General features: G+C 32.3%; 2 protein-coding genes across 3 annotated transcripts in view; one reads left to right on the top strand and one right to left on the bottom strand.

Annotated features, from left to right (window-relative positions):
- The window catches only part of LOC115885211, a 185,798-nt gene extending 180,159 nt beyond the window's left edge, over window positions 1–5,639 (bottom strand). Inside the window, exon 1 of the mRNA XM_030904039.1 lies at window positions 5,163–5,639. Within this exon, the coding sequence (XP_030759899.1) occupies window positions 5,163–5,286 (124 nt within the window). The 5' untranslated portion in view covers window positions 5,287–5,639. The remainder of the gene's footprint in view (window positions 1–5,162) is intronic.
- Window positions 5,640–5,883: 244 nt separating this feature from the next.
- Window positions 5,884–15,568, top strand: part of LOC115885206 (peroxisome assembly factor 2) — a 28,933-nt gene continuing 19,248 nt past the window's right edge. For both annotated transcript variants that reach the window (XM_030904034.1, XM_030904035.1), the window contains exons 1-4: window positions 5,884–6,994; window positions 7,090–7,319; window positions 14,094–14,493; window positions 14,550–14,717. In XM_030904034.1, coding sequence (XP_030759894.1) covers window positions 6,148–6,994; window positions 7,090–7,319; window positions 14,094–14,493; window positions 14,550–14,717 — 1,645 coding nt within the window. In that variant the 5' untranslated portion in view covers window positions 5,884–6,147. The remainder of the gene's footprint in view (window positions 6,995–7,089; window positions 7,320–14,093; window positions 14,494–14,549; window positions 14,718–15,568) is intronic.

The raw sequence follows: 15,568 nt of genomic DNA, 5'->3' as shown, positions 1-15,568 counted from the left end.
TTCAACACTTTCTGACACTGACGTAATTGGATTGATTCCTTACCTTATGACTGCGATCTTCATTTTATAACCATCGCTGACGCCGTTTTTTTATCCTATTGAGCAGAGGCCAACAATATTTACTTAGAGTTGCATAAAACACGATTTCGTCTTTTAGTCCGACATTTAATGGTTTATAATGGCTAATATTATTTTAACAAAAATATTAACGTGAAAATTAAATACCTTACAGATACTCCCGTACTAAGCACAGTATACATTTTTTTTTCTTGTAAATAACTTTCTTATCGTTTGCATTTTGTGCCCATGATGTTTGTTTAGGACTTGTTCAAGTCTAAATATTGGTGCCTGAGTTATGCCTAATATCACCGCCGCGCCGTAGAACGATTCTTTTTTACAGCTCACCGTTCAAATCTTATGAATCCGTGCTGGCCACGATTCAATTGAACGAACAGTATTGTAAACAACGAATCAATTCTCACGACTCTTTTTTACGACTCAGCATTTAAATGTTATGGATCTGTGCTGGTTACGATTCAATTGAACGAACCGTATTCTAAGCAGTGAATCGAATCTCACGATTCATTTTTAATACTCGTTCAAATGAACGACAGGTTCAATCTTTGCCCACCTCTAAGAGATTATCACTTGAGTATTTTTCTAAAAAAAAACCTGTGCATCACTGACTTTTTCCTCTTGTTAGCACAGTTGTGTTGATCGTTTGATACCGATTAAAAGTTGTCACTTGATGTTTTGTCAGTTTCAGTCTCTTTGGTATGAAAAATATAGTTTTATTAATTTGCCTTAATTCAAGTCTCAATAGATACCTTTAATTTTTTTAAAGTCATTAACTTGTCAAAGTGTTGAATAAGTACTCATTGTTTTTATCAAAAAATATGAAAAATGCCCCTATCGTTCCTGAGGAATCTTCCCACGAGCTGCCACATAGTTTTTGAAACACCTTGTATTGTGACGTTAGCGTTAATTTAAGAAAAAAAAACTATAGCCATTACGAGAAATCCTTAGTCAGAAACTTAACAGGTAGAAAACGGGCACGTGAGGTCGTAAGGGGTATTATGGAGAGTGTATTGTGGGGTTACTGATGATTTCGAAATGCCATTTTGATATTAGAGCTGTGGAGAGGTTGAAGAATGGTGAACGTACAACGGCAATTAAAGAAGGAAGGATTTTTTATAATTCGCATCATCTGCTGAGCCATTTAGCTAATTTAAAGATTGTCTGTCCAACTAAAAAGTAATGTTAACTTTGTTCTCACAGCGACATATCCAACTGGTTGTCAATTTGTTTATACTTATTATAATAGATTGTTGTTTTTTACACAGCGATAATTTTTAAATCGAAAACTGTTAGATATAGGTATTGGTATATCAGAAAAATTACGGTAGATATCAGAAAAATTACGGGATATGAATATATCAGGTGTTCCATTTAAAATAACAAAGATGCTACCACTTTTCATATGAAGCGGCAACATTGTAACGCTGAAAATAATTTAAACAGATGGAACAGGTGCCTTTATGTAAAAAACCAGTTCTCCATAAACATTTAACGTACCATGGCCGTGAATCACCCTGTAGTATTTTAAGTTAACGTCTCCTTTTTGCTGCTAAGACTAATCTGGATCCTACTTTATTTAAGCGGAATCCGACCCTACGAGCGCTCCAGCAGTCGCGCGACCACTGGCACTGGAGCGAAGTACGTCGCGATATAGGACGTTACCAGTTACATCTATTCGCGACAGACGAAGCAGTCGAGATCGCGCGATGTTACGTACCAGTTCCAGTTCCACAGTTACTGCTGTTCGCGACCCTAGGAGCGCGACGACTGGAGCGGAGCACGGCGCTATGCGGTTACTGCGATTCGAGCAAACTCAAAGAGCGATTTTATTTGCAAATTATAAATAATTTGTAGTTTTGTCGTTATTATAATCGTCGTTCTTCAGTAACAGGTTCCTGATTAGTTGTGTAAGTCAGGTAGCTAATTAATTCCCAGAATGATTTAATTGTTTAATTCGATTTTTATTCATTTTTGAACTACTCCTAATTTTTTTTTTGATAAATTTTCGATGGCAGGATAAAGGCCAGGATAAAATGTTACTACATGGAAACTATTAAAAAAGCAGGCAATAGTGGACTTTCCAGTAAATCAGAAAGAAAGCCAAGATTTCTTCGGAAAATAATACCGCTGGGAATTAAGAAGAAACGTAAAAGAAATAAGGCAAACGAACGTAAAGTAACAGGAGAGATATAATGACAATTTACGGTTTCGTTCTTTTTGGCATGGCGAAGCGAATTAAGAAAACAAAAAGGAAATACAACGAACCCAAGAAAAGGGAAAGAAAAATATATGGATCCTGGATTAAATTAAGCGCTCTTCAAATACAATTTACATTAGAATTAATGTTTGTTTTTAATTTTAGTGGATTTCTTTCAGACAGATAAACAAAACCACAAATAGAAAAAATATAATGTGTTTCTTGTTATGATTAATAATAAATTAATAGTTGATATACCTAATATATAATAATAGCTCCCGTATATAGCGTTTAACGCATTGGGAGTAGGCAAGGTACAGCCTATTTTATTAAAAATAGTCTGCTGATGAAATGCCGGCTGTGGGATTCGAACCCACAACCTTTGGATTGGTAGACGAGAGCTGTACCTCTACGCCACCGGGCACCTTTAGTTAATATTCCTACTTGTATTAATGATGACTAAAGTAGAAAACATTCGACCAATGTGTACTACCAGTCATAACCTATGCATGCAAAACCTGGACACTTAAAACGGACATCATAAGGAAACTGCAGGTCACACAACATTCAATGTAACGAAATATATGCTGGGAATAACCTAGAGAGACCGTAAAAGGAATAGAGTGGATACGACAAAAGATCCAGGTAATAGATGTCATCCACAGAGTCAAATCCCTCAAATGGCAATGGGCAGGACACCTGGCAGGAAGAACGGACAACAGATCGACCAGAAAAATAACAGCATGGTATCCACGAGAAATTAAAAGACCTAGAAGAAGACCGAACCTGAGATGGCACCATGATATTACGAAATTAGCAGGGATAACTTGGATCCGCATAGCCAACAATAGAAAACAATGGGCCCAACTACAAAAGGAGTATGTGAGGAAGGCTACACAATAATTGGAAATGGTTGAATAAGCAGAAAATGATGATGATGATTAATGACGACTATAGTGGCTGAGAAACATATAACATGCAACTGAAAAAAAAACCATCAAGTTAATAAGGCTTAAAAACGACGAATCGATGACATTCACTATATGATTTTATTCGGGGTGTCCCAGAAATAAGTGCAAGTATTTTAACTGTCAGTATAGTTCAACCCCAGAAGGTTTTTTCGCGAAAATTTTTTTTTTGAAAATTCGAAACTTTTTAAAAATGTTTTTAGTTCTTAGTTAAAATACATAATTTCTTGATAATATGGCAGCATAGGTAGGGTATTATTTTATATGATTAAATTTACAAGAAAGAAAATCTAATAAAAATCCCGTGGTTCTCAAAATTTTAGCAAAAAAATCATTTTCTTTTGGAAATTTTCAAAGTAAAATTACTCCGTTATTTTGAACTTGTTTGAAAAACGATAAAGAGAAAATATGTAGCCAATGTAGCAAATTAATTTTGTCGTGCCTTATATAAGTTTCCCGTTCAAATTTTAATTTTATTTAAAAAATGCAAATGGTTATTTTATCTACATATTCTTCTAAACCAGGTAAATTGCAATTTAGGTAGGTTTTTTATTGAAATTCAAAATGTATTCTTAATTTTTAGAGAAAGTTAAATATAGTTCATATCAAATAAACTTTTAATCACGTGATTAAGCTTGACCGGCACAGCGTTGCCCACTTTTACATATTTTCTTTTAATCAAAATATTTTAGAAAACAAAAATAAATTAATTATAAATATATAAACAGTTAAAACAAAACCCACCTTCTTAACAGCATTTAAGGGACATAAAATGCTATTACTACCGCTTTCCAGTTCAAAATATTCTAATACAATTGCGATGAGTTTTTTACGGCTATTAAGCTATCTTGTACACTTCGCACTAAAATATGTTCTAAAAAGAACAATGTTCGACTTCGAGGTCTGTTAGTAAACATTTTTAATCTTAAAATATCACAACACTATTTGTTTAAACCAAAAACTCGTAATAAAAAACTAAAGTGTCAAAACGAATGACAATGTGAGGGAATAAATAAATAAATAAATACCATGGTAACAATAGATATTTTAGAAACCCTTAGGAGACCCTCAGTGAGAGTTGGTATTTTTTTACAATCTATGTTTTTGATGGGAATTGTGTCCCTCCCCCTTTTTTTAATGTCATATCAACAGTTAATATAATTTTGTGTTAATTGTTTATAATATTACTAAATATTATTTTTAGAAAATGAAAAGAATTTATTAATAATAATAACTCTCATTAACGACTGCTGTTCATTTTCATAGTGATACTAAATATAGATATATGTTCTTAGTAAAAACAAAGCATTTATTAATGATTGATGAAAGTTTAAGAATTCCACTCGATGGGGACTGCATTCACTACTAGTCAACATTTACCTTTGTGTACCTATCTATTTTAAGAAATACGGTATTATTCTAGACAATTCCATAAAGCACAAAAAATGCCTGTGTATACCTGGAGTGTTGCAAAGTTTGTGAACCAAAAAAACTTATAAACCTTACTTAATTTTGTAACTTGCTATCAGAACGTTTTAAGATCAATAAGCTTTGACTTTGACTTTAAAAAAATCGAATGGAACATCTCATATATAATGAGTAATTATTTATCTGTCATCATTCAAAGCATCTTTTATTATATTGAGTTTGTTCGAAAATGCCACACTTCAACAAAATTCTCAACTTCTTAACTCAACTAAATAACATAAAAATAAAATATTGAATTAAAAATTATTTCTTAAATATATCTGTTATATCGCTCTTCTGTTATTAAGCATAAAAATCTTCATTTCAACTTTGAGATATTTTAAAACAAGTGTTAGCGACTGTAGCGACTTATGACGTCACTGTGCCTAATAAGTTTGCCAAAAAAACAGAAATGCGAATGATCATTAATTAAATAACGTAAATTAACTTACCTGTAATATGATTTTCATCCTCGTTTTGTTTGATTCCCTCTTCACTGGACTTATCTTCTGCGTTTTCTTTGTTTTCTTCTTCATTTGGTTTTACCGAAGTTTCTTTGCTGGTATTACAACCCATGTTTCTTTAATTAATGTTTTTATTTGATCCACTAACACAATTAAAAATGTATCTATCTGTTACAAAAGAGGAGTATTTAAAATTGAATTTGTTTATGTTCTATAAAATTTATATTACTGTTTTTAATTAGCGCGTTTGAAATAAACCCACCCTGTATAATAACCGCCTACTCTACCACGTGTAATTAAGTAGGTACACTAAAATTCTTTGGTCCCATCCACAAGTACAATCGAAAATATTCGAGATTTATCTGGTATCCTGATCGGTTATCGTCGTATTCACCCTCACGAATTTAATTCCGGACTACGCACCCCCTGGATCAAGACCAAACGAGGGTGTTTCTCTCGTTTATTCCATTCAAAATTGTTTTTACCCGGGGTTTTGTGACTTGCGCCGCTACATGCTGGATCTAATTTACGTTGTGACTCATTGTACATTTCCCAGAATGTTGCACACTCAGTTTCCTCTTAATTTTCATACATAAAATATATTCTTATTATCCTTTTAAAATAAAATTCGATTAATACCTTTATTTCCATCCCTTAAACCTTAAAGTTATAAATCAATTGGAATCTGCAACCAGTAATACACCTTTTGCAATTGTTTATTTTAAGGTGGATCAAAATTTCAATTTTCATATGTTAAAACGCTCGTTATTAGACCATTATTGTACTATGTACCATCATTATTCCTGTAATTTTTTAAATAATTTACTGATTTTCTTTAATAACTTTATCTGTATAGTTACCGTGTTTACTACTTAATTACATAACCTCACATATATTGTTCAAATAAAGTGAATGTTTTGGAAGTGATAAATTCTTTTTTTACGGTAAATATAGTGATTCAAATGAACGTATTATGTCGGACATCAAAACAGTGTTATTTATTTCGAGTTTAATTTTTCCAAGGCACAATGGATACTGGTTTATTTTCTATATGTACTTCCAATATTACAGCATAATTAAAAGATCAATTTCTTATCAGCTCAGGACTCTTTCTGATGGTGTTATATGGAAGCTTGTAAGAAATAATTACAAGGCATGTTGTGATATTAATAATACTGTAATTGTGCATCCAGACACTATATATAAACGTGATCGGATACTTGAACTTACCCAAAAAGAAGATGGAGTTTCTCGTATTGTGTTTGTAATGTCTGCAGCGTGTTGTGAGAAAAATTATGTATACACATCGCACACATTATTTCACAATGCAATTAAAACTGATTTTGATATTAAGCTCTATACACCACTAAAAGAGATTAAAGTGGCTGAAGAAATAGAACTATCATTAGTCTCAAGTCCTCATGACATTAATAATGCATTAATAGATACAGTGATTCAAAATTACTTTAAGCTTCCTAAAATTATATATAAAAATGATTTAATTCAAATAGAAGTTAAACATTTTGCACCTGCTAATTTTTACACAGACTTGAGAGCAAATACAATTAACAAAATATATTTTAAATGTAATAAAGTTATTGTAAATAAAGAAGAAACATCAGAAGGATGTTTTTGTGTGATCGGAGAAACGGCTATAAGACAAGCACCAAATATTCAAAGTTTTCTACCGAGATGTATAACTGAACCAGCAAAGAATGTTAAAATGGGAAAAATTAGTATTTCCGAAGTATTTTTTCCATTTGATCTACCAAAATATACAAAGATAGCAGATGCTATTGAAATTTTTGGAGATATAGATAGTAAGTACCTCTAACATTATAAAACTTGTTAAATATAATGTAATCAAAAAGTTTTGTGGTATATTTTAGACCATGCAATATAAAAAATTTTTTAGGTCCTGAGTTAAAGCAATTAAAACCATTGTTTTTAATAGAAGGTGAAGATGGCTGTGGAGACAGAATGATCCTATCTTATATAGCAGAAGAATTAGGAATGCATTATTTTCATGTGAATAATTCAGACTTTACAGCCAATGTTTATGCTCAGTATGAAACAAAACTTAATAATATATTTTTTACCGCTAAAATGGCAGCTCCCTGCTTGATGGCAATTTATTCATTTCAGGTATACATTTAAATGCAATTAAACTTTAAAATATTTATAAGAAATTCTAAAGTTGTGGCAGATAATATTTAAATTTGTATATTATCGAAGATGTACCATACATGGCATATAAACCTACAATACAATAAAAAAATGCTATCAGAGATGGCTTGGAAATGAAGATGGCTGTCATTTTGTATGTAAAATTTTATGGAAAATGTCATTGGTCGTCATTTCCAAGACAACTTTTTTTCCTGTCATCGTCATAATATTCATTTTTGTTGAACAAATTTTTTTATTCTTATTTTTTATGTGACATTAAAAAACACAAATACAACCCTAAATTTTTACCCTTCTGCCATTAACCCCTATTTTTTAATAATAGGGGTTAATGGTAGAATAAAAATGACTGTTAAATAAGTGCAAGTATTTTAAGGGGTGGTAGATCTCGATAAAGGAAACATATAGTACGAGAGCTAGCAACGTCGGAAAAACAAGTATTTTAAGACGTCTGGCTCTTTGATATATCTTTTATTATGCTCTCTGGAACAGCGTGCACGCCGTCTGGCTGCTGATACACGTTGCGTTCACTGCTGCGCATCCAAAGAACATCCTCTATTTTTTTACTTAGCGGTTTAAATTCCAGTATTGAATAAAAACCGAGCAAGTCTCCATTAGCTCGACGCATAGAGCTTTCGCCAAAGAAGCGAAGGTCAGTGGTTCGATACTGGCTGGGGGTACAACTTTTTTATTTTTTTTTTCGTTTATATTCTGATAGTAAAGTAATAAATATTTGCTGACACTAATATTAAATAAAAATATTTAATTCAATTATAATATGTAATTAGATTGTAATGATTTAAACATAATGTCTAAAAATAAAACTAAAAATGTTGGCCGTAATTTTTTCTTGCCTCATTCATAAAAATATTTAATTTTTTTATAATTTCATTTTAAAGATTTAAACATAATATATAAAAATTAACATTTTAATGCTTTATTAACGTAATTTCTGCCTGTCTTTCTTCAAAATATTTTTTTCAGCTGTTGCTTATTATTTTAATAATCATTTTAATAATACTTTTTTTTAACAGATTGTTTTCTAAAAGCTACACAAGTTTATTTTCAGTTCAGTTTGTTAAGATAACGATGGGAAACAAAATTATCTGGTTAAATTAAATAAAATAAAATAATTTTAAACAACTTTTTAAACAAGATTGATTAATGTTAATGTGTAGAAAATACGCAAATCTATGGGTAGAATATTTAATTACATAAAAAACTAGCAAAGTAATGTGAAAAAAAACGCATCATTGTATCTCCACTCATAAACGAGAAATCCCAAAAAACGCACGAAAATGAGACACCCTGTACCCATGTGATGCGCAGTAGTGAACGCAACCTACCGGCGCGGCAGCCAGACCATCCTAAACCTATCTAATAATTAATTACCACAATAATCCTTCAAAACAAATGAAAGTATCAAATTCTACATATATACACTACGCATCATAAACCCACAAACGCCATCCGTTCTGGTGATAAAAAAAACAAATATTTAATACTTTACTATCAGAATATAAACGAAAAAAACAAAAAAGTTGCACCCCCAGCCGGTATCGAACCACTGACCTTCGCTTCATAGGCGAAAGCTCTACGCGCCGAGCTAATGGAGACTTACTCGGTTTTTATTCATTACTAGAATTTAAAGCGCTAAGTAAAAACTATAGGATATTCTTTAGATGCGCAGTAGTGAACTTAGCGTGTATCGGCAGCCAGACGGCTTGCACGCTGTTCCAGAGAGCATAATAAAAGATATATCAAAGAGCCAGACGTCTTAAAATACTTTCTCGAAAACGTTGCTAGCTCTTAGACTAATATGTTAAAAATATTTATAGCAAAATTGTTTTTAAAAGAGTACCTAGTTTAAAATTCGAGAAAACAATATTTTGAAAATAGATATTTGTGTCTGGAAACGTTCTATTCGTACGTTGATATTAGCATATTTAGAAGAAAAAAATTATAAAATTTTGATATGTTGAGGTTATACGTACTAAAAGGAGACTTTTTAAAATCAAAAGAGTTCCTTAACTCTAAAACTCTAAAGTGTGAACTTCACCCCCAAAAACCACCCCCAATGCGGTGGTTTTTCTCGTTTTTCGCGAAAACCATTAGTCGCACAGAAAATGTTATTCTTGTCAAAAATATTCTCTATAAAATTTGCTACAAAAAAGGTTCTTATACTGATTTGTTTTTTCGAATAAATATCGAGCAGGAAGCGATCGAAGTTAAAGGTAGTTTTCAGCGTAGATGATTTTTGACCTGACCTTATCAAATTATTTAATGTCAATGAATAAAACACTTTAAGATGTTAAAATAATGTTCAATTGTTGCAATGGTAACAAAATTAGTATATTTTTTTAGTCGTGACATTGTTTTTGATAGCAATACCTTATTGGTCGAACAGAAAAGCAAATTTCTAGGCAATATTAAAAATAAAGAACGACTAATTTCGCAGCTTGCAATACACCTGAACAGCGAGAATATTAGCACATCATTTGCAATAGATGATGCTGTTGTTCAAATTATTCGTACTGCCATCAAAATATCTGAGAAAAATGAACAAGTTCTAGTCGTTGGACAAGATGTCGATCTTGTTGTTTTATTAGCAGCACTTTCCCCCGATGAAAAAGACATTCTTTTTTTGAAAGAAGCCATAGATAATGTGAAACAACGAATTTATAGTTCGAGAGACGACAACGAATTTATGGTTCGAGAGACGGCCATCCATTATACGTAATTTAAAAAAATCAGTTTTATTTATTCACGCTATTAGCAGGTGTGACACAACATCAGGATTTTTTAGAAAAGGAAAACAACAACACGTACAAATATTTAATAAAGAAAAAGACCTTCATTCCGATATTTTTAACAACACAAAGTCAACACCTGAAGAAATTGAAAAAGCTGGAGAGGCGTTTATACTGAAACTATACAAACTTCAATCATCTGAGCAAAGATATACGCTTGTTTTAATAAGTTAGTTGGTCAAGCAAACAGCACGGTACTTTCTTTCAACATTCCCGCGGAACATATCTTCAAGTACAAATATGGCAAGAACAACCTATAAAACCCGACCAGTGCGGGGCTGGAAGAAAATCAACAACACCCTGTAACCTTTATATACAACAGAATCGCCCGCCCCTGCTTCAATTATGTCATTAATAACGTGCGACTGCAAACAAGATTGTGTAAAAAGATGCAGTTGCATTAGAGCCGGCATGAAATGTACAACTCTATGCGGAACCTGTCGTGGGCAAAGTTGTTCGAATGAGCACATTCTAGAAACTATAGACGATGACAATATGTAGATGAATATTAGTTTAGTGGAATAGGCAATGTCTTTGTTTATATTATACAGTATTATATCTGCGTGTATATTTAGCACGTTAAAATACATTGGGAGACTATAATTTGAAAGGCGACCTGTATTTTTTTGTACTCCACTTTTAAATAATGAATAGAATCTTTTTTGTAGCAAATTTTATAAGAAATATTTTCGGAAAGTACAAAATTTTTTGTAGGACCAACGGGTTCTGAGAAAAAAACGAAAAACCATCGAAGGGCGTATTGGGGGTGGTTTTTTGGGGCGAAGCTTACACTTTAAAGTGAAGAACTCTTTTGATTTTGAAAAGTCTCCTTTTGGTGCGTCTAATCTCAACATATCAAAACTTTATAATTTTTTTCTTCTATTCGGCTATTTTAGGTCTAATATAAATACACTATATCCTTTTTTAATCTTTCTAGAACTAGTGTTATGTCTAGAAATTGACCTCGTTAAAATTATCATTGATTGTCATTCCCCAGCCATCTTTGACCCCGCTTGATTCGAACATACGGTACTACAGTCTACAGTCTGTCTAGCCAAAGTATATGTAACAATGACAGTTGTCATTTTAATTCGAGAGAATTTTTTTCGTCGGTTTTTGGATAGAGTCTATCGAATTTGTACCTTTTATCGCCTTTGACTTCTTACTGAACAAGATAAATAATTGGGGGATATGTGATTGGGGGTAAAGACTGTCCAATAAGTCAGGAAAGATTTCGACAGACGAAATTCAAAAATGACCGGTTTTCCCCAAGAACAGTTAACCTAATAGGACTGCTCATTCAGCCAAGTGTCTGCCAGGTGCATGCGAAAACTACTCGCATGGTGACGTCATTGTAGTCCTTGTCATGGTTATTAGTCCTTATCCGGCAACCAATAATACACACGTGCATTATTGGTTGCCGAATGCAAAACGTTCATTATTTAGTTTATTTATTTAAACACCTTATATGTATGCAGTATAGAAAATTAACTGTATAAATCGTATTAAATACTCGAATAATGCATTTTTAAGAACAGCAGTTCCCAGCATCACCTTTTGCAAGCATTCTTTTTAGAGTACTTCCATATTTTGCTTTAAAATAATTAATAAACAAAATCGTGGGCACTTAGTAAGCACTTTGTCACAATCCACAACACAAAATGAACGTATTTATACACTCTATAGCTCTAAAAACTTTAAAGACACCTTTTTCACATTTAAAATTGACAAAATAATTAACTCAAAATTTCTCAGCTGTTATTTTTATAAGTTTACCATAGGCAACTAATAATACACACTATCATGACAAGGCCAACAAGGCTTTGACAAGGACTACAATGACGTCACAACTGTCAGCTGAAGCGCGGGAAGAGGCGAACGTACGTCTTATGAGGATGAGCAATCCTATTAGTTTACCGTTCTTGGGTTTTCCCGGCGAATTAAAACGACAGGCAACCACTGCTACTGTGTATCCCTCTCGTAGGACAGACTATACAGGGTGGCGCACCCCATTCGACTCGGTTAATTATACAAAAACGGAAAGATGTAGAAACAAAATATTTTACGGGTATATGTGGGAAAACAATGTGCATAATTTAAAATTATTTTGAAATATACAGGGTGTGTCAGAACTAAGATCCATACCAAAGTTATATTTTTTCTTATGGAACACCCAGAATTTTATTTCATTTTTGTATTCTAGGACATAATATAAGGCATTTATTATAAGGGTTTAATGTTAATATGTCTAAAAGCTTTGGTTTTTGAGATATTTAAAGATATATATGCATGCTATAATAAAAAAGGTTGTCAAACCCTCTATATATTATTTTTCAAAATTAATTCTTGTGCTGACTTTTAAGCCAGAGAAATAAACTTTACTGAAAAATTTGATTGCTTCGTTTAACATATACAGGGGTATCAAAAATTGCTGGTCTCTTTTTATCATTTATTTTACATAAAAACTTCGTTATTTCAAATACAACACTATGTATTTTTTAAAATAAGTCGAAGCAGATTTAAATGCTCTTTGAAAACTATATTAGGGTTGCCTAAAAAAGTTGACTGGTTACAATTTTCTAGTGACAGTTAGTAGCTATTTTCAAAATCGACATTCGTTTATGGACTTTATTTAAATTTATAACAGTTTACTTTTATTTAATTCACCTACAGTAGTTTAATAAGTAAGTACATATTTATGATTTTATCAAGAAAAATAATGTAGTAGTTCTTTGATTTATATTACGATAACTTGTAGATATATTGGATTTTCTATAAAAGAACCAATTAAGGCAAATTTATTTTCTTCACTTCCAACGACACGTCTCTGCCTAATGGGTTTTTCATATACCACACTATCAGCTCTGCGAAATAGGAAAAGTAGTTTTTCAAAGGAACGCTTGTCAAAAAATTCCTATTTGGATATCTTTGAGCATAAACCCTTCAGCAGCCAACAAGCAATTGTCTTCACAAAATAAAATCGCTAGTAACATATCCATTCCTTCCGCCGGCAGATACTGCTTCATTTTTCTTGATTATTATTTATTGTAGGTAAATTAAATTAAAATAAGCTGTTATAAATTTAAATAAAGTCCATAAACTAATGTCGATTTTGAAAATAGGTACTAAGTGTCGCTAGAAAATTGCCATGCCGACACCAGCCATCTTGATTACAATTTTATTCAAAAATCGCTTTTTATTCAAAATCTGAGCCAAATAGGTATAGGAAACCTTAATATAGTTTAAAAGAGCATTTAAATCTGTTTCGACGTATTTAAAAAAAAAATATATAGTGTTGCATTTGAAGTAACGAAGTTTTTATGTAAAATAAATATTTAAAATAGACCAGCAATTTTTGATACCCCTGTATACATTGAAGAAAGCAATCAAAATTTTTAGTGAAGTTTATTTCTCTGGCTTGAAAGTCAGCACAAAAATTAATTCAGAAAAGTAATGTATATGGTGTTGACAAACTTTTTTATTATAGCATGCATATTTAAATATCTTTAAATGTCTCAAAAACTAAAGTTTTCAAGCATATTAAACCCTTATAATAAAAGCCTGATTTTATATCCAAGAATGCAGAAATGAAATAAAATACCGGGTGTTCCATAAGAAAAAATATAACTTTGGTATGGATCTTAGTTCTGACACACCCTGTATATTTCAAAATAATTTTAAATTATGCATATCGCCTTCCCACATATATCCATAAAATATTTTGTTTCTACATCTTTCCGTTTTCGCCTAATCAAACGAGGCGAATGAGGTACGCCACCCTGTATAACGATATATTCTACATTTCTGGAAACAATTTGTGAGCAAATTATTTACTAACAGACTTGTTATGCCCTTAGTTATACCATAATTTTAAACCGGCTTATAGAATTTACAAGTCAAATGTATAGTACAATATTTGTTTCAGAACTTTGGAAAAAATAATGAGGGACAATATGATCAGAGGTTAATAAATGCTTTTGTACAAAATATTAACAATTTATTCGATAAAAATTCTTTTCCTGTGATAGTTGTGTGCTGCAGCAACACTAAAGAAATTTCTCCCGACCTTAGGAGAGTTTTTCTTGAAACTTTTGAAATAGAAGCTCCTACAGATATGGAGAGGGAACTGTGTTTAGAATGGATTCTAAAGAAGAATGATATACTTTTAAAAGGCGTTGATTTAAAAGACATTGCAAATAAGACTAATGGGTTTCATATCGAAGACTTAATACTAATGGTTTATTATTCTGAGAATAATTTTTATCAAAACAGTCCCAAAGCAGAATGTGTGATATTAGAAAATGATAACTTTCAGTATGCTATAGGTTTGGTAATAAATTTATTTTTAAATAATCTCATGTAATTCTTTGGATTATTTTAGATTATATGCAATCAAATTATAATGAAAGTATCGGTGCTCCCAAAGTACCAAAAGTGCAGTGGTCTGATGTGGGTGGACTAACTGATGTAAAGGAAGAAATTATCCAATCAATTAATCTTCCATTAAAGCACCCAGAAATGTTTAACAAATCTGGTTTAAGTAGATCAGGTATGTAAAGCTGTACGCACACTGGTGCGATCACGGCCGCGATCACGATTTCCACGCGGCCGCGGCCAAAAGTTGCTGAAGAATACATATGAGCCGTTTCAAATTGGCGCGATCGAGTTTTGGAGACGAAACGGCCTGGCGGCGTTCTATTCTGCGGTGGCGATCAGATTCAACTTGTCGAATTTGATCGCGTGATCGCGACCCAACAGATAGGCATTTTCCGTTATTTTGTGTGTTTTTTTCTGGTTGCAATTTAGAAATGGAGCAGAGCAGCTAATTAAGGCTGTCTAAATACACAAAATTCTATATGATTTATCCGATCCAAGTTACAAAAATAATAGAATTAAAAATCAAAAGTTTCAGACAAAATTGAAGTTGCAATTGGATTGGATAGTACAAATGTATATATTTTTATTGTTTAAGTTTAAATATTGTAGGTAAATATTTAAGAATGATTTTTTTCCGGTATACATAATTCACATTTTAAATTTGTACCTATGTCTACCTACAGGATGGCGCACTACATATAGGTACGGCCGTGAACGTGAACGCGTTGGTGTGTGCTAGAATGATCGCTCATGTTATCGCTGCGCTGATCGTGATCGTGATCGCGGCTGTGATCGCACCAGTGTGCGTGTAGCTTAATATGTGTGCAAAATATGTAGTGTGTCAGTGGCGGCTCGTGACCCGTGAGACTGGGTAGGCGACAAAATTTTAGTTGCGTCTATTTGCCCCCCCCCCCTAATTTACATAATATCTATCGAGCTCGAAATAACGATCAAACTGACTGTTTGATCGAGCTCGAAATAACAATGTAGAAATTAAATTTAAAAAATCTTTTTGTTTGTGTT

Source organism: Sitophilus oryzae, unplaced genomic scaffold (assembly GCF_002938485.1).
Source record: "Sitophilus oryzae breed Bouriz unplaced genomic scaffold, Soryzae_2.0 scaffold_377_pilon_pilon, whole genome shotgun sequence".
Taxonomy (NCBI): domain Eukaryota; kingdom Metazoa; phylum Arthropoda; class Insecta; order Coleoptera; family Curculionidae; genus Sitophilus; species Sitophilus oryzae.
The sequence above is the reverse complement of the archived record's forward strand: the minus strand, read 5'-3'. Positions and strand labels throughout refer to the sequence as shown.